The sequence below is a fragment of the Meles meles genome, chromosome 10 (assembly GCF_922984935.1).
Source record: "Meles meles chromosome 10, mMelMel3.1 paternal haplotype, whole genome shotgun sequence".
NCBI lineage: Eukaryota > Metazoa > Chordata > Mammalia > Carnivora > Mustelidae > Meles > Meles meles.
The window spans coordinates 44,799,658-44,819,281 of NC_060075.1; the positions used below are offsets into that span (position 1 = coordinate 44,799,658).

General features: G+C 37.3%; 1 protein-coding gene across 4 annotated transcripts in view; it reads right to left on the bottom strand.

The window, feature by feature from the left end:
* The window catches only part of BBS9 (Bardet-Biedl syndrome 9), a 466,978-nt gene that overhangs the window by 428,171 nt on the left and 19,183 nt on the right, over positions 1-19,624 (bottom strand). For 2 of the 4 annotated variants that reach the window (XM_046020573.1, XM_046020572.1), the window contains 3 exons: positions 17,624-17,774; positions 14,332-14,396; positions 7,369-7,482 (listed from right to left, as the gene is read on the bottom strand). In XM_046020573.1, coding sequence (XP_045876529.1) covers positions 7,369-7,482; positions 14,332-14,396; positions 17,624-17,774 — 330 coding nt within the window. Of the gene's footprint in view, positions 1-7,368; positions 7,483-14,331; positions 14,397-17,623; positions 17,775-18,738; positions 18,760-19,624 lie in introns of those variants that run through there. The other 2 variants (XM_046020574.1, XM_046020575.1) reach the window with 2 other exon arrangements.

Here is a 19,624-nt window from a genome sequence, read left to right on the forward strand (position 1 = left end):
TCAAAGTCAACAAGAATAGGTCCACACCCCATCACCTAATAGTAAAATTTACAAGTCTTAGTGACAAAGAGAAAATCCTGAAAGCAGCCTGGGAAAAGAAGTCTGTAACATACAATGGTAAAAATATTAGATTGGCAGCAGACTTATCCACAGAGACCTGGCAGGCCAGAAAGAGCTGGCATGATATATTCAGAGCACTAAATGAGAAAAACATGCAGCCAAGAATACTCTATCCAGCTAGGCTATCATTGAAAATAGAAGGAGAGATAAAAAGCTTCGAGGACAAACAAAAACTGAAAGAATTTGCAAACACCAAACCAGCTCTACAGGAAATATTGAAAGGGGTCCTCTAAGCAAAGAGAGAGCCTAAAAGTAGTAGATCAGAAAGGTACAGAGACAATATACAGTAACAGGCACCATACAGGCAATATAATGGCGCTAAATTCATATCTCTCAATAGTTACCCTGAATGTTAATGGGCTAAATGCCCCAATCAAAAGACACAGGGTATCAGAATGGATAAAAAAACAAACCTATCTATATGTTGCCTACAAGAAACTCATTTTAGACACAAAGACACCTCCAGATTTAAAGTGAGGGGGTGGAAAACAATTTACCATGCTAATGGGCATCAGAAGAAAGCTGGGGTGGCAATCCTTATAACAGATCAATTAGATTTTAAGCCAAAGACTATAGTAAGAGATGAGGAAGGACACTATATCATATTCAAACGGTCTGTCCAACAAGAAGATCTAACAATTTTCAATATCTATGCCACTAATGTGGGAGCAGCCAACTATATCAACCAATTAATAACAAAATCAAAGAAACACATCAACAATGATACAATAATAGTAGTGGACTTTAACACTCCCCTCACTGAAATGGACAGATCATCCAAGCAAAAGATCAACAAGGAAATAAAGGCCTTAAATGACACACTGGACCAGATGGACATCACAGATATATTCAGAACATTTCATCCCAAAGCAACAGAATACACATTCTTCTCTAGTGCACATGGAACATTCTCCAGAATAGACCACATCCTGGGTCACAAATCAGGTCTCAACCGGTATCAAAAGATTAGGATCATTCCCTGCATATTTTCAGACCACAATGCTCTGAAGTTAGAACTCAATCACAAGAGGAAAGCTGGAAAGAACCCAAATACATGGAGACTAAACAGCATCCTTCTAAAGAATGAATGGGTTAACCAGGAAATTAAAGAAGAATTGAAAAAATTCACGGAAACAAATGATAATGAGACACAACGGTTCAAAATCTGTGGGACGCAACAAAGGCAGTCCTGAGAGAAAAATATATACCGGTACAAACCTTTCTCAAGAAACAAGAAAGGTCTCAAGTACACAACCTAATCCTACACCTAAAGGAGCTGGAGAAAGAACAAGAAAGAAACCCTAAATCCAGCAGGAGAAGAGAAATCATAAAGATCAGAGCAGAAATCAATGAAATAGAAACCAAAAAACCATAGAAAAAATCAATGAAACTAGGAGCTGGTTCTTTGAAAGAATCAATAAGATTGATAAACCCCTGGCCAGACTCATCAAAAACAAAAGAGAAAGTACCCAAATAAATAAAATCATGAATGAAAGAGGAGAGATCACAACTAACACCAAAGAAATACAGACAATTGTAAGAACATACTATGAGCAACTCTACGCCAACAAATTTGACAATCTGGAAGAAATGGATGCATTCCTAGAGACATATAAACTACCACAACGAACCAGGAAGAAATAGAAAACCTGAACAGGCCCATAACTAGTAAGGAGATTGAAACAGTCATCAAAAATCTCCAAACAAACAAAAGCCCAGGGCCAGACGGCTTCCCAGGGGAATTCTACCAAACATTTAAAGAAGAACTAATTCCTATTCTCCTGAAACTGTTCCAAAAAATAGAAATGGAAGGAAAACTTCCAAACTCATTTTATGAGGCCAGCATCACCTTGATCCCAAAACCAGACAAGGATCCCACCAAAAAAGAGAACTACAGACCAATATCCTTGATGAACACAGATGCAAAAATTCTCACCAAAATACTAGCCAATAGGATTCAACAGTACATATAAAGGATTATTCCCCATGACCAATTGGGATTTATTCCAGGGCTGCAAGGTTGGTTCAACATCCGCAAATCAATCAATATGATACAACACATTAATAAAAGAAAGAACAAGAACCATATGATACTCTCAATAGATGCTGAAAAAGCATTTGACAAAGTACAGGATCCCTTCCTGATCAAACCTCTTCAGAGTGTAGGGATAGAGGGCACATACCTCAATATCATCAAAGCCATCTATGAAAAACCCACCGCAAATATCATTCTCAATGGAGAAAAACTGAAAGCTTTTCCATTAAGGTCAGGAACACGGCAGGGATATCCGTTATCACCACTGCTATTCAACATAGTACTAGAAGTCCTAGCCTCAGCAATCAGACAACAAAAGGAAATTAAAGGCATCCAAATCGGCAAAGAAGAAGTCAAACTATCACTCTTTGCAGACGATATGATACTATATGTGGAAAACCCAAAAGACTCCACTCCAAAACTGCTCGAACTTGTACAGGAATTCAGTAAAGTGTCAGGATATAAAATCAATGCACAGAAATCAGTTGCATTTCTGTACACCAACAACAAGACAGAAGAAAGAGAAATTAAGGAGTCAATCCCATTTACAATTGCACCCAAAACTATAAGATACCTAGGAATAAACCTAACCAAAGAGGCTAAGAATCTAAATGCAGAAAACTATAAAGTACTCAAGAAAGAAATTGAGGAAGACACAAAGAAATGGAAAAATGTTCCATGCTCCTGGATTGGAAGAATAAATATTGTGAAAATGTCTATGCTACCTAAAGCAATCTACACATTTAATGCAATCCCTATCAAAATGCCATCCATTTTTTTCAAAGAAATGGAACAAATAATCCTGAAATTTATATGGAACCAGAAAAGACCTCGAATAACCAAAGGAATATTGAAAAAGAAAGCCAAAGTTGGAGGCATCAAAATTCCGGACTTCAAGCTCTATTACAAAGCTGTCATCATCAATACAGCATGGTACTGGCACAAAAACAAACACATAGATCAATGGAACAGAATAGAGAGCCCAGAAATAGACCCTCAACTCTATGGTCAACTAATCTTAATAACAAAGCAGGAAAGAATGTCCAGTGGAAAAAAGACAGCCTCTTCAATAAGTGGTGCTGGGAAAATTGGACAGCCACATGCAGAAAAATGAAATTGGACCACTTCCTTACACCACACACGAAAATAGACTCAAAATGGATGAAGGACCTCAATGTGAGAAAGGAATCCATCAAAATCCTTGAGGAGAACACAGGCAGCTACCTCTTTGACCTCAGCCGCAGCAACATCTTCCTAGGAACATTGGCAAAGGCAAGGGAAGCAAGGGCAAAAGTGAACTATTGGGATTTCATCAAGATCAAAAGCTTTTGCACAGCAAAGGAAACAGTTAACAAAACCAAAAGACAACTGACAGAATGGGAGAAGATATTTGCAAACAACATATCAGATAAAGGGCTAGTGTCCAAAATCTATAAGGAACTTAGCAAACTCAACACCCAAAGAACAAACAATCCAATCAAGAAATGGGCAGAGGACATGAACAGACATTTCTGCAAAGAAGACATCCAGATGGCCAACAGACACATGAAAAAGTGGTCCACATCACTCGGTATCAGGGAAATACAAACCAAAACCACAATGAGATATCACCTCACACCAGTCAGAATGGCTAAAATTAACAAGTCAGGAAACGACAGATGCTGGTGAGGATGCAGAGAAAGGGGAACCCTCCTACACTGTTGGTGGGAATGCAAGCTGGTGCAACCACTCTGGAAAACAGCATGGAGGTTCCTCAAAATGTTGAAAATAGAACTACCCTATGACCCAGCAATTGCACTACTGGGTATTTACCCTAAAGATACAAACGTAGTGATCCGAAGGGGCACGTGCACCTGCATGTTTATAGCAGCAATGTCTACAATAGCCAGACTATGGAAAGAACCTAGATGTCCATCAACAGATGAATGGATAAAGAAGATGTGGTATATATACACAATGGAATACTATGCAGCCATCAAAAGAAATGAAATCTTGCCATTTGCGACGACGTGGATGGAACTAGAGGGTATCATGCTTAGTGAAATAAGTCAATCAGAGAAAGACAGCTATCATATGATCTCCCTGATATGAGGACGTGGAGATGCAACATGGGGGGTTAGGGGAATAGGAGAAGAATAAATGAAACGAGATGGGATTGGGAGGGAGACAAACCATAAGTGACTCTTAATCTCACAAAACAAACCGAGGGTTGCTGGGGGAAGGGGGCGTTGGGAGAGGGGGAGAGGGGTTATGGACATTGGGGAGGGTATGTGCTATGGTGAGTGCTGTGAAGTGTGTAAACCTGGCGATTCACAGACCTGTACCCCTGGGGATAAAAATACATTATATGTTTATAAAAAAATAAGAAGTAAATAAAAAATTTAAAAATAAAAAAAATAATAAATAAAAAGAAATGTGCATATCTTGGACTGACTTTTACTTTCTTCTTAAGTTCTGTACTTCTTACAATTTATTTATATATTATATAGCAGGGGAAATTACCAGGTTGAGAAAAAAACTGTATAAACTTCTGACTCAATATTCATTTCCACATTCTATCCTAGGGAAATAATCAGAAATGTGGACAAAGAGTTATGTACAAATATGTATATTTCAGCAAACAAAACAATCTTAATAGCTTCATAATAACCTACTGAATCTATACTTCAAAACTTAGTCATTCTGTTCTATAACTCATTTAGATCAGTTCTCATTTTTCTCTATTAAAAAATGTATATATGAAAGGAAGGGAGGGAGGACAGAAAGAGGAAAGAGATAACTATATAGCAACTTGATATGATTTTTCTGTATTTTGGCTCATTTCCTAATACACATTACCATAAGTCACATGTAAGCATCCAAGAATATTTTTATGGTTTTCTATAGCCAACCTGCTTTCTAAGAGTGTTATGTCATTTTACATGGCCCCAAGCAATGTAGGATACGCAGACTGTACTATCACCTCTCTAGCATCAGATTTTATCCCATGGCCAATTTTTTTAACAGTTGTATTGAGATATTATATATCACCTCTTTGAAGTATACAGCTCAAGTATTTACTGTATTTACAGTGTGCAACCATCACCATAATCTAATTTTAGAACATTTCATCCTCCCAAAAAGAAATCATGTACTTATTAGTAGTAACTCCCTATTAACACTGGAAATCCACCAATATGGCTGGTTATTACTAATTCACCAACCTCATTATTTTTTCATATTTTTTACAGATATCACAATGATATGTGTTTCAAACCCGTTAAATGGAATAATCACTTCTGCTACTCAGACATTTCTGTTTCAAATTGTGAAATGTCTGCTTAACCACAGGAAAGTAAAGCATATCAGATTGGCCTCTTGTTTTTTCAAAAGGTACTTTTTACATGTAAGGAATAATTAAAGAAATAAGAGAAGATATCATATAAGTACAAAGTCATCAGCTCTTTTTAAAACAACTAGCAACTATCATTATTTTGGAAATCCATTATTAAATCACCAAAAATATCACACAAAAGCAAGGAATCCCTTTCTAGGTATTTAAAACTTTATTTTAATTGGGTTAACTTGATCTGATTTTTTTTAAAAAAGAGCAATCAATATAACATTTGATAGGTGGTCTAAAGAATTGACTTGATTCTACCCAAAAAAATAAAACTCACTTTCATTTAGCCAAAGCACTTTTTTCCTTATTCATAATTTTTTTGGACTCCAGATGCACAGAATTTAGCAATTTGCCTTTTGAAGATTTAGTAGGGTAAAAAGAATTAAAACAGTTTATTAAACAGCAGAGGCCTAGGTCCCCTGATCATGTCAGACTTTTTTTTTTTTTTTTTTTTTAAGAATACTGAAACTCAGTTCTGAAAGCTAAGGTTAAGAAGGGATATTTCACTGATAAAAGTTAGCCTCTCATCAAATTTTAGCTCTCTCTCCTCCTCATCCAACTCTGGACATCTCCCGTATTCCATAAATAATCCAAACATTCCCATTACTCAAGTTAAACAATTCTGCAATCCAGCCAAATGTTCTGTTTCATATCACTTTATGCAAAACATTTATTTGTACATCACCACCTAAAATATTCCAGTTAACTGATACACTCAGATTCATTCTTCCTCACCTTTATCTCTATGTATGAAAAAACTGAGTTCACACAAATGACTTCCAAAATAAAGTCATTTATGCCACTAAAGAAAAATCTAATGTAGGTAGCCTACATTTTAATGCAATGATTAAACAATAAACCAAAAAAATATGAGCCCAGAAAGATTCAAAATATTATGAAATCCCTAGTTCATGTTCCACAGGTCACACACAAATGCGCGCGCGCGCGCACACACACACACACATATACACACACAGGTAAGTGTCACTACCCGGCTTCCTATCCTCACTCCAGCACCAGTGGCTCCTCTATCACCCTATCACAGGGAAGTGAGAGGGGGTTAAATGGTAGATAAAAACTCTCCCATGCCAACAGCAACAGTGTACCCAAGCAAGCATCAAGCCCTAGTAACACAGGAAGTTCTGGGATTAGTGTGTGGGCAGGCTGCACGTAGCCCCATGCTACTTAGAAAAAGATACCCCCCAACGCGAAAGGAACCCAGCCTCACTGAGACAATACTTGATAAATGTAATGGGTTTGTGAAATATAAAAAAAGGCCCCCTTGCTCTGGGGAGGTTTATTGCATGCCAGAGCACATGGCTTGATAAGCAGCATGAGGTCTGCATTTCACTCTGTGTTTGCCCCCAGTCTAGGCGCCCTGGAGCAGAAACAACATACAGAAACCTGTGCAGTGGCCCTGGAGGTGGGTGAGGTGAGGAGAGTGTTCTGCAGCTTCACCCTGCCTATCACAAGTAGGACAGGGACGCCCTATCAAAGAGATCAACCCCTTCTTCCACTGAGAGAGGCAGTTACATGGTTCCCAAAAAAAGCTCAATTTCAGTCAACTCATGTACAAAGACAAAATTTAAAGGAAGACACTTTTAGAAACATCTCTATAGACCATATAAAAGTGCTGTTTGTAGGAAAATCAAACACATTTGATGTTTAAAGTATTCTCTTTTCATATTTTGCTTGACCACTCGAATATAAAGTTCTCAATAAAATATTTAACTCCCTCTGAGATTCATACCCCATGATCCTCCATTTTTATATGGCCAAATATCCTAAATCTGCTACTTGCAATAGCACACTCATGACTAATGCCAATTACCTTTCACACCACCAAATGATCCGTAAGTCATATTGCAGGCTGTTCTCTGCAGATTATGTTCATACATCAATTTGATCTGATATTGGTTTCCATGTTCCACATTACCCAAGGTTCCTAAAGAGAAAAAAATTACAGAATTGCTTTGTATTTGTTTACATTTAAAAATATTCATTTCTTCTCATCCTCTACACCAATTCTAAGTAATTCAATTTCAATGAAATTTAAAATGACAAAGCACTAAAACAATGTGTATTATGAACAATTAGCATACTGATAACACAGAATGCCAGCACAGTTAGGACAATTTAAGTCTTGGCTAGATTGTACCATTAGATGAAATACCACCCTGGGTGACATTTCTTATTTATTTCCATTAGGTATGAGTAAAATGTATTATTTAAATAAAAACAAAAACATCCAATTGCAGTTCTGAAATAAATAAAGTTAAGTTCCTTACACTTAAACAATAATAGAGCAAAGACATGACTCAAAGTGTCTTAGAAAAAATTCCCCACACTTTGAAGCCATTCGGTTTCCTGTCCCACCTCTCAAAATACTCAAGCCCCTAATACACTAAAACTTAATTTAATGGAAAGATATTCCAAAGTTTCCTTTAGCAAGTATATAGGACAATATGTTTTATATGAAGTCCACAAAGAATCTTCTTCAAGGGGAGGGGAGGAGGTTGGAGGTGCAGGAGACTGGGAGGCATTTTGGACAAGCGTCCCTAGGAAGGTTTCTTTGGAAGACTCCCTGCAGCAGCACGGGAGGTATCCCTCACCACCCCCATGGTCATCTGCCCTCTTAAGCACACCAAGGCTGGGAATGTTTGGGAAGATAAAGACAAACCAGTAAACCAATTGTGTCCATGGTTACTACTTGAAAAATAAATAAAGAAAGAAAGAAAGAAAGAAAGAATCTTCTTCAAAACAAAGATAATTTCTCTGCATTTAATAGATCATATGTACTACAATTGCTTTCTATTTCTTTCCAAATTTGAAAAGATTCATGTTTTTTTAAATGAAGATTTTATTTATTTATTTATTTATTTATTTATTTGAGAGAGAGAGAGCACACAGCAGGAGGGAGCGGCAGAGAAGAGGGAGAAGCCGACTCTAGCAAGGAGCATGATGCAGAACTCCATCCCAGGACCCTGAGATCACAACCCAAGCTGAAGGCAGATACTCAAGCAACTGAGCCAGCCAAGCGCCCCAAAAAAGATTCCTTATACTTATTTTACTCTCTGGTTGTTTTCTAGAGTACTTATAGCTGAAGCTATGTCCCAGTAATCAGGCAAGAGCATTATAGTTAAAAGAGGTGATAGTAAGAAAAGGATTCAAAAATCAACTTTTTCCATTAAGGAATATCTTTGTCTTTCATTCAAAAATGCAAAATTAAAAAAAAATGCAAAATTTAAAGAAAAACTTAATATATAAAATATAAAGCAAATGAAATCGTCCCCAAACTGGATAGTATTAGATCATTAAAACAATCTAAACATATATGTCTGTCTGTATGTATGTGTATACATATTTACACATGAGCATTTTGTTTTTTGTCCAAAAGGTTTTACCAATGTAACACTGAGGTTGTAAGAACCAAAATATTTCTATTTCCATTTTAGAAGTGAGGTAAGTACCCTAAGTTCAAAAAAAAAATTAAGGGACACCTGGATGGCTCAGTCATTAAGGATCTGCCTTCGACTCAGGTCATGATCCCTGGATTCTGGGATGGAGTCCTGCATCAGGCTCCTTGCTCAGTGGGGAGACTGCTTCTCTCTCTGCCTGCTATTCCCTTTCTTGTGCTCTCAATCTTCCTGATAGATAGATAGATAGATAGATAGATATTTAAGAAATTTCCCCCCAAATCACACAGCTGGTAAAGGACAGAGTATTCAAACTAGGTCTTCAGAGTTAGCACCATATACCCTGGTGCCTGGCTGTCCATCATTTTACAACTTGGAAAAAACTTGGTAAGACAATGACAAATTCCCTAAACAAACCAGCCATCAAAAAACATCATTTCCACCTCCACCTTTCTCGCCTGGCCTTTTCTTCATTTGGAAGGTGAAGGGTTGAAAGAGAAAACTAATGGGAGAATTTCTTGGAGGAAAATCATTTCTACTCTGATTTATGACCCTGAAAATGGGAACAACAGACTCCACATGCCAACAGAATAAGAAACAAAGAGAAAGACTCAAATTTGCCTGCGAACCCTGATAGATGAAGGCTTTGTGGAATCTAAATGGTAGTAAAATCAGGAAGGTCCAGGGAAACCAAGGAGTAATTGCAACCACATGCGCAAAAAAAAAAAAAGGGAAAGAAAAAGAAACACATACACACACACTAAAATAACTCACAGCCTTAACCTTAGGAGGGTTTAGCCTCCAAGAAACCAGAAAAAGAAGTTCAAAGAAACATTTGGTTTGCCCCTACAGAAATTACCAAATCCATCCTATACCTAAAACCAAATCAACACCTCTGAGTTAGGAATGCACTTACACATGTTTGTTAGCTGAAAGGCCAGTGAACGGGGGTTCAGCATTCAATACTTATACAAACTTGGCATGAAATGACACTTAGGATTTGTGTTCTGAAAAAGCTCCAAAGGCATTGGAAATCTTCAGATTTCAGGTAAGAGCACTTTAAAACTTAATAGTGCACCTATGGAGAACAGAAGACAATTTGTCTTCCTTAGACACTACTTTGGAATAAAGGTAGTATCTGAAAAATCTAAAATTTCTGATCATTTTTTCTAGAGATTCATGGACGGTACAAGATTAAAACTACTTATATACAAGGGGGTTTGGCGGGATTTTTTTGTTTGTTTGTTTTTTAAGATGTTATTTATTTACTTGACAGAGAGAGAGAACAAGCAGTGGGAGCAGCAGGCAGAGGGAGAGGGAGAAATAGGCTCTCTGCCAAGCAGGGAGTTCGATGCAGGGCCCAATCCCAGGACCCTGGGATCATGACCTGAGTTGAAGGCAAACCCTTAAAAGAATGGGCCACCCAGCACCCTTACTTATACATAGGTTTTGTCCTGGGATATAGAGATCGAATATAGCAAGTGTTTCTTTATAACTACAGTCCATGTATAGCTAGAATTAATATGAATTTTCATCAATTAGAAGGTAAAAAGGATAACAGAACATTCAGGTTATTGGGCTTATTTAAACACAATTTGATTTAAACAAAAATATTCTCTAGAAAAATCAAAGATCACCTTGACAACAGTTTTTGGTACAATTTTAGACAAATATGGAGAAATCTAATGAAGTGAAAATGAAATAAAAGCCATTACAGAGTAAATTAAAGGGTTCATTGTGTTAAATAACCAAATTAGATTATATAAAACTATGAAAAATAAAGAACCACATCTTTTTGCCCACTCACAGCAAACATTAAAATTCTATAAATATGTCAAATGCTTAGCAAATGCTTATTGAAGTACACAATTTTTGGAAAAGAATATTTAAGAGGACATAATCAGTATAGTTTATGCTCACACATCTGTAACCATTTACTCAGAAACTGAAGCCCATCAGAAAGGAATCTGAAATGCCATGTGATGTTTTTCCTTTCGGTATCATAAGGTAGGCTAACTTCATTTTAGCAAAACCCTGCTATTTCTCTATATTAAGCATGCATTTGATAACATTATCACCCACCAAAAAGAGGTCAGCATAGCAGCCTATGAAAAGTTGTTTGGTGTGTCCAGGAGGTCTCCTCTAGCATGCCTCAAATCTTTTTTAAAAGCACCCAGCATGGAGGGGCCTGGGTGGCTAAGTCATTAAGCGCCTGCCTTCAGCTCAGGTCATGATCCCAGGGTCCTGGGATCGAGCCCCACATCTGGGCTCCCTGCTCTGCTGGAAAGCCTGCTTCTCCATCTCCCACTCCCCCTGCTTGTGTTCCCTCTCTCGCTGTGTCTCTGTGTGTCAAATAAATAAATAAACTCTTAAAAAAAAAATTCTGAGTAGAAACACACAGCATAAAAAGAAAACAAATATATTTGGGGAGGGGCCAGCTGGAGGTAAGAATGTCAAGTTCAACTAGCACTTTTGTTGACACCAGTGGTTTTACTTAAAATAAAAAATGTTTATGCTTGCCCTGTTACAGTAAAAGCTAGGTAAAAGTTCAGTCTGGAACCGCAGAAACATATTAAAGAGAACAAAAATATTAACTTCCCTGCTTCTCCATTTAAGCCAAGCCAGAAATAATATACAAATTGTCAGCCTCCAAATATCATAAGAGGCTGAAGAAATGAGAGACAGAATAGGGAAGTGAGGTGGGGCATAAGGGAATGTAGTTTGGAGAACTCTTTATCCCCAGAGAATACAAAGCTTGCAAATGAATACAAAGAATAAAAGAGCAATAAAATCACCATTCCCATGACAAATAACTGTCATTTTCAACACTAACTTGAAGCAAAATACCAATGTCCCATAAACAAGTTGTGACCAAACATGCCAGTTTCTTTCAGCAGGTCTTTTTAATAAACATACACTTTATCACTAGTCTGTTGTGCCCTATACTTCAGGGAAACTCTAGAGGTTTCTGTCTTTCTGGGCCATCATTCAGATGGGACCAGGGAAGGCCAAGAGTCTTAACTAATTTCTAGTTTGTAGGATTTTTCCCTCTCCTGCCCTCTTACAACTTCCAGAAGAGACCAAATCTCCAAGAAGTATTCAAGGGTAAGGGCACAAGTTCTCCTCCTCAGTGTCCTGTGTAACCCAGTTAATAGTATCACCTCACAGTTAACAAGCCTTACGATGGAAAACAGAGGACAACCAGATGCATGCGGTAAAGTAGCCTATATCACACCTTCTCCATTTATTCTGGAACAGTAAATATTTGCCCTATCACTAGGAAAAGCAACATCTTTTACCATGAAATCAATGGGAGTGTTTACCAATGACAGAGAGGTACTATAATGGACTTCTGACTTGTAAATGGAAAAGTAGAAAAGGAAATGATAGTGGTAACAGAGAAAAAAAAAAGAAGGAATAAAAATAACACAGAGTAATAAAGAGCCAGTGGTAACAGAGAATAAAAAAAAAGAAGTAAGAATAAAAGTAACACAGATTAGTAAAGAGTCCCTATCGACTGCCTCAACACTACCCAAAAATTAGTTCATTCGTACAGTCAACATATGCCCACCATATACAGGTTACCAAGCCTGCCTTAGAAATCTAACAGACCTTCACCCACAAAAAGAGACTACTTAAGAATATCCAGCTCAGAAATAAGTCAAGCAGAGAGAGTCAAGTATCATATGGTCTCACTTATTTGTGGAGCATAACAAATAACATGGAGGACATGGGGAGATGGAGAGGAGAGGGAGTTGAGGGAAACTGGAAGGGGAGATGAACCATGAGAGACTATGGACTCTGAAAAACAACCAGAGGGTTTTGAAGGGGCGGGGGGGGGGGGGGGGGAGGTTGAGGAACCAGGTGGTGGGTAATAGGGAGGGCACGTACTGCATGGAGCACTGGGTGTGATGCCAAAACAATGAACACTGTTATGCTGTAAATAAACAACAACAAAAAAAGAATATCCAGCTCAGGGGCACCTAGGTGGCTGAGTTGGTTGGGTGTCTGATTCTTGCTCAGCTCAGGTCTTGATTTCAGGGTTGTGAGTTCAAGCCCCACATTGGGCGCCACACTGGGTATATATATAAATATACACATATAAATACAGTAAAGACAAATCATTATGCAAACTGAAAACAAAATACAAAGAAAGCCCAAGTCAAGAGAATGAGTATAAAAAATCCAAATACTAGAAGCTAATATTTATAGCAAACTCCAAAGAACATCTCTTGTATAAGGAATAGATCCCAAATTAGCTTATTTTACCCATAAAAAATGTCCCCAATATTGACATCCATGAAAAGAACTCTCTCAGCTTGAACTAAAATTTAATTACTACAACAAATATTTTTAAGTTACCTTTTATATTTATTAAGGATCAAAATGCTGATGCCAAACTACAATTAACTGCCATACTGGTATCTACAGAACAGTGTCAGAAAATGAAACCTGATTAGACCTTAAACAAGTGCCTTAAGGCAGGCTGGGTAAAAACAACCAAAAGCCAAGAAATTTGAATTATAAAAAGAAAACACCTAACGTTCATCAAAGAAAAAGTACTTTAAACCACCATGACTCTCAGTATCTAATGATTTTTGTTGTTGCTTTTAAACATTTCTTAAAACTCAAGCATCCTGGATGAAAGTCACCACATAAGGAATATAGTCAATGGTATTATATATATATATTTTTTAAAGAGTTTATTTATTTATTTGACAGACAGAGATCACAAGTAGGCAGAGAAGCAGGCAGAGGGAGAGGAGGAAGGAGGCTCCCCGCTGAGCAGGGAGCCCGACACGGGCTCGATTCCCAGCACCGGGAATCATGACCTGAGCGGAAGGCAGAGACTTTAACCCTCTGAGCCACCCAGGCGCCCCAGTCAATGGTATTATAATAGCATTGTATGGTGACATATGATAGCCACACTTATGATGAGCACAGCATAATGTATAGAGAAGTGGAATCACTTCGCTGTATACCTGAAACTAATGTAACATTGTGTCAGCTATACTTTAAAAATAAATAAATAAAAATTTTCTTAAACACTAAAGTATCCTAAGTATGCAGAATTGGCCTCTATTCGTCACAGACAATCCTGGACACAATTCCTGGAAAGAGATCACAAGGAATCCTCTACTAGAAATTTAAATATGCATATAAATAGCAAACCAGAAAAAATGTAATAGCCTAAGTACCTGAAAAAACAAAACGGACATGGTAAAATGTTAACCAAAATAAGAAAATCTTCAACCAAATGTTTTGTGTTCTCTAGCAAGTGAACAGAAGAGAGTATCTATTCTTATATAATATTAAGAGTTTTTATATTAAGGTATTTTTAATACAAATTTTACAGTAAAAAAATATATATTTCTTACCTGAGACAGAATAAACACAAAGTTTTCTAGAATGCAACACAGCCAAATGAAGCATTTCAGTACCTCTGAAAAATGGGAAAAGTTTTAAAGTTTTAAATATCAATTTCAGATGTAACCAAAAAAATTATAAAATAATTTTTAAAAGAGATTATAACCACAACCTACCAACAGTAAACTAAAAATTTACTAGATAACATTCCAAACTGAAAAATAAATGTAACAACAAACACCCACTTTGACAATTCCAGAGGCTCAAGAACTCTTCCTCAAGGAACTGCCTCTAATTGATGTCACTGTAGCCTCTCAGGAAGTCATATCAGAGGCCCTTTCATGAGTGCTCTCCCATAATAACAGAGATCCAAGTTCTGGCCTTGTCTTTCTGGGTAATCAACCTCTGACCTAGGTCAAGTTACTTAATCTCTCTGAGCCTGTTTCCGCTTTTGGAAAATAAGAGGTTACAATTAAATGACATAAAATCATGTGACAGCGCCTTGTAAAGTATAAAGCACCAAAGAATGCTAATCATTATTAGTAAATGGCATATGTCACTTCCAGCTCAGAAATTTTATTAAAGGCACTGAAAATATTTCAGTTTGGACTAAACTGACACAGGCACCAATACACTTCCCAGCCCCTATCAAGTGGTTTCCAAGACATAATACAATCTAGAAATTGTTAAGTCCAGTCTTCAAGCATCAGGTCAGTGGACAGAAAGGTGTAAAGGATGTAAACGGCAGTGCTCTGCTGCAGAGTAGGGCCAGACTAGAGGAAGCAGCTACTAATCAGCTCTGGGCATGTGGCCAAATCTCCACAATTTTTTCAAGAAAAACCAGAAAGCAGGGATTTTATGTGAAATCTCCTGGATCTTAAATATTGGCAACTCTTTTAAATTTAAAACACATCTGCAAGCAGTCTTCCAGCGTACAACCTCTGATATAGACTCTGTTCTAAACTACAAAGACTATAATTGAAATCTGAAGACCTGGATTGAGGTCCTGACTGTGCACCTTGGTATCTGTGTAATCATTTGACCTTTCAGAGTATTAGTCTCTCATTTACAAAATAAGAATATTGGTTAATACCTCCAAAACGTCCTTATGATGAATGTAAGTGCTCGCTATCCATTCTACTACCAAAAAATGCAAATACATATACAACTGTCACATACTCAATATTGACTTCAAAAAATAATTATTGCCCTGCACACTCAAAACAATTGTTCTATCATGCACAGGAAAAGAATATAATGTCATGGAAAGATAACAGAGTATGGAGTCAGACAGACCCGGGTCTGAACCCTGGCTGTGTGACCTAAAGCTCTGAGCTCTAGCTAGTTTCCTTATCCTTTTTTTTTTTTAATAACTTTTTATTTTTTTATTAACATATCATGTATTATTAGCCCCAGGGGTACAGGTCTGTGAATCACAGGTTTACACACTTCACAGCACTCACCATAGCTAGTTTCCTCTTCTGTAAATACAGATCACATCTTACAGATAAGATTAAGGAGATTGTACTAGTTAATTAATACCAGTATAGTATCCACTCATTAATGTTAACCTCCTTCCTTCCATCAAGCTAAACTTAGGACTACTGAATAGAATGGTCATAACTGCACCTTGCTCTTTCAAAAAATGGAAAGATAAAAATGCTTTTTCAGCGGCAAGAACCTTCTGTCTCCTTTATAAATCTATCATGCCGTATATATGCTACATATATAACAGGCACTTACATAATCATCATCAACTTTTAGATGGAGTAGATATTTACCAACCACATCAGACACAAAATCTCTGATCCAGCCTATCACAGTGCAATAAAGTCCTATCTCGTGTGCTCGCTTCGGCAGCACATATACTAAAAAAGTCCTATCTCGTGCCCTACCCACAGCATCTATGAAGCACCTTCCCATTAGAATAAAACCTCACTAGAAGGGCATTAATGCAAGAATGGCTGTTCAGGTTTTTCTAGCAAGAGTCAAGGCCCTGAATAAAAGGAAAGTGGGGCCAGTAAATTATGACGAGCAAATGTAGTGAGTCAAAAATCCAGAGCTCAGGGCACTCCCAGACTCCCAGACTTTAAAAAAAAAAAAAAAAAAAAATGGTAAGGGATAACAAGACCAATTCTATCTATGTAACTTTTCACAATATAGACTTTTATAAATGATTAAGAAATATAGGCTCGATTTTAAGAAAATTCATACATGACAGTAAGATAAAATCAGCAGCATCATCGGGAAATAATATGCAGACAATTACACAAAATGCAAACTAATAAACAGCTTCCTAAAATAAATTAGGGTAGGGGCGCCTGGGTGGTTCAGTGGTTTAAGCTGCTGCCTTCGGCTCAGGTCATGATCTCAGGGTCCTGGGATTGAGTCCCACATCGGGCTCTCTGCTCAGCAGGGAGCCTGCTTCCCTCTCACTCTCTCTGTCTGCCTCTCTGCCTACTTATGATCTCTCTCTGTCAAATAAATAAATGAAATCTTTAAAAAAAAAATAAATAAATAAATAAATAAAATAAAATAAATAAATAAATTAGGGTTAAAAATAAAGTACTTGGGGGACTCCTGGGTGGCTCAGTGGGTTAAGGCACTGCCTTCCGCTCAGGTCATGATCTCAGGGTCCTGGGATCAAGTCCCACATCTGGCTCTCTGCTCAGCAGGGAGCCTGCTTCCCCCCGCCCCACCCTGGCCCCCGCCTGCCTCTCTGCCTACTTGTGATCTCTCTCTTTGTCAAGTAAATAAATAAAATCTTTTAAATAAATAAATAAAGTACTTGGAAACAAAGCTCCTGTAAGAGTAAGACTTACTTTGTGGATTGAGCTGACTTCTTTTAAGAAACTAAGGACCCTTCCACACCAAATAAGTGCAGTAATTCACTTTAAAGCTTCAACATTATGTGTCCAATACAATAACTGCTACTTTGTCTAATTATTTAAACAGACATTTATATAACCCGGATAATTAGTGCTTTAAATAAGTGAATACTTTCTATTTCTTTCTTTATTTTCAAAAGCTTATTTCTTTTCCTTTAAACTTCTGATATGTCAGACATGTTAGGTCTGTTACTATTTTTTTTAAAAAGTTCTAAATTATTCTTTGTGCAGGGTCCCAAATTTAAAAAAAAAAAAAATGTTCAGTACATGAGGAACACCCAGGTAACAATATCCAGAAAATATATTTAAGTCATGGATAATCCTTTCTTCACTTAAGAATCCACAAAAATGACACAATCAGGGAATGATACACTCCGGGTAAGATAAAATGTCAGAATTAAGGAGCTGTACTTACGAAACAAACTTCCCTACTTCCACTTGCAATATTGGATCTCGTAGATGAACTTCTAGAAGCAAATCTTCAGCTTGAGCTCCATCTCCTGTTTTTACAGGATGGGGGTTAAAGATTCTTAGGTATCCCATAAAGCTACCCACAATTATTTTATCTGTAGAGAGATGTTTTTAAAAGATATAAGAAGAAACAAACATTAGCAACAAAATTTCTTTGGAAATAAATTTTCTGATGTTTAAAAGAAAAATTTAAAAATGAAAACAAACCAAAAAACAAATAAATAAATAAAAATTAAAATAAAAATTAAACCAATTGAGTCTTGCTTCATATACAAAGGCCAATCTGCCAGCAGATAATGTAACTAAAAACTTTTTTTTAAAGATTTTATTTATTTATTTGACAGACAGAGAGATCACAAGTAGGCAGAGAGGCTGGCAGAGAGAGAGGGGGAGGCAGGCTCCCCGCCAAGAAGAGAGCCCAATGCAGGGCTCGATCCCAGGACCCTGGGATCATGAGCCGAGCGGAAGGCAGAGTCTTAACCTACTGAGCCACCCAAGCGGCCCAAAACAACTTTTTTAAATATCATCAATAGTCAAGCATACTAACATATTATGTGTTTTTCCTAAGCTTTCCTTTGGTGTCAGTAGTTATAATTTAACTCAAAGCAAGTCCTTTTACAAAAGACTAATATAAGATTGTACACTGACTTCTTCATAGAGTGTCAACTCTACAGCTGCTGAAATCATTGTATTAAAAAGAATTCTGAGCCCTCACTAGTAGAATGCTCTGATGAACAGTGTCTGTACTTGGACACAAAAGGGAGAGATGGTAGCATACGTATTGTGGGCTGAATTATTTCTCCCCACCCCTGCCAAAAAAAGTATGTTGAAATCCTCACCCCTAGTACCATGATTTTATTTGGAAATAGAGTCTTTACAGTTGTAATCAAGTTAAGATGATGTCACACTCAATCAGGTATGCAATAAAACTCTCTTATAAGAAGAGAAAGCAGGGATGGGGGGCATGCCTGGGTGGTGCAGTCAGTTGAGTGTCCAGCTCTTGGTTTTGGCTCAGGTCGTGATCTCAGGATGGTGGAATCGAGTTAATCAAGTGAATACCTCCAGGCATCTGGGACCTGTGCCCACTGCAGGTGACACTCTGGTGGACTGGAGAGCTGCTGCCCTAGGCCAACAGAACAGGAAGAAGGAATGCCAAACCATATATAAAATGGCTTTTCTAAGAGCACTGCGTCATTTAAAATAAGAGAATAAGTTTAAACCTCAAAATTCCCATCTCAGGGTAAAGAACAAAATTCAGGGTCCTTAGGACTCTACAGAAAGAATTTCTTTCTTCTTGTATCAGTGAGGCTTAACCACTAAGAATCTAATTCAGGGACTGATTCTGTAGGTTTTAAATTACAGTAACAAATGAGTTCACAGTCTCTCCAGGTTTCTTGAATAAAAATAAAGACATTCATCTCAAAGAATGAGATTACAATGTTACATAATGAGGTTACTGGCAAAGTCTAGAAGGCTTGGATATACTCAAACCTCCAAACTTTTCTAAAACACTCTCCACTGAGCTTCCTATGTGTCCCCCTATACCCTAATTCCTATTTCATTCACTGAATAACCAAGATTCAGCTTCAACCCAGCCTTTTTCATAGATAAGAGGAAGCCAGAATGGTGAAGTCCACATGGTGACAATTTAATTCCTAGAAACAAAATGTATAGGTCTGAGTATTAAAATGGCAGGACTTTTATAGTAACCAGAGCTAAGGTAACAGTCTAATTCTCACAGACATTAAGCGATGGTTAATGGGATCCCCAGGATCGAAATGAACAGGCAATTCATTAAGACCCTTTTTCTCCCAATGGTTTGTTTATTTATTTATTTAGTTAGTTAGTTAGTCAGTTTGTTAGAGTGTATTCGATTGTATTCTTCAGGTTATGGTCCTAAGATTCTTTCCATCTTATTCCACCTTCTTTCCCTGTGCATTTTCAC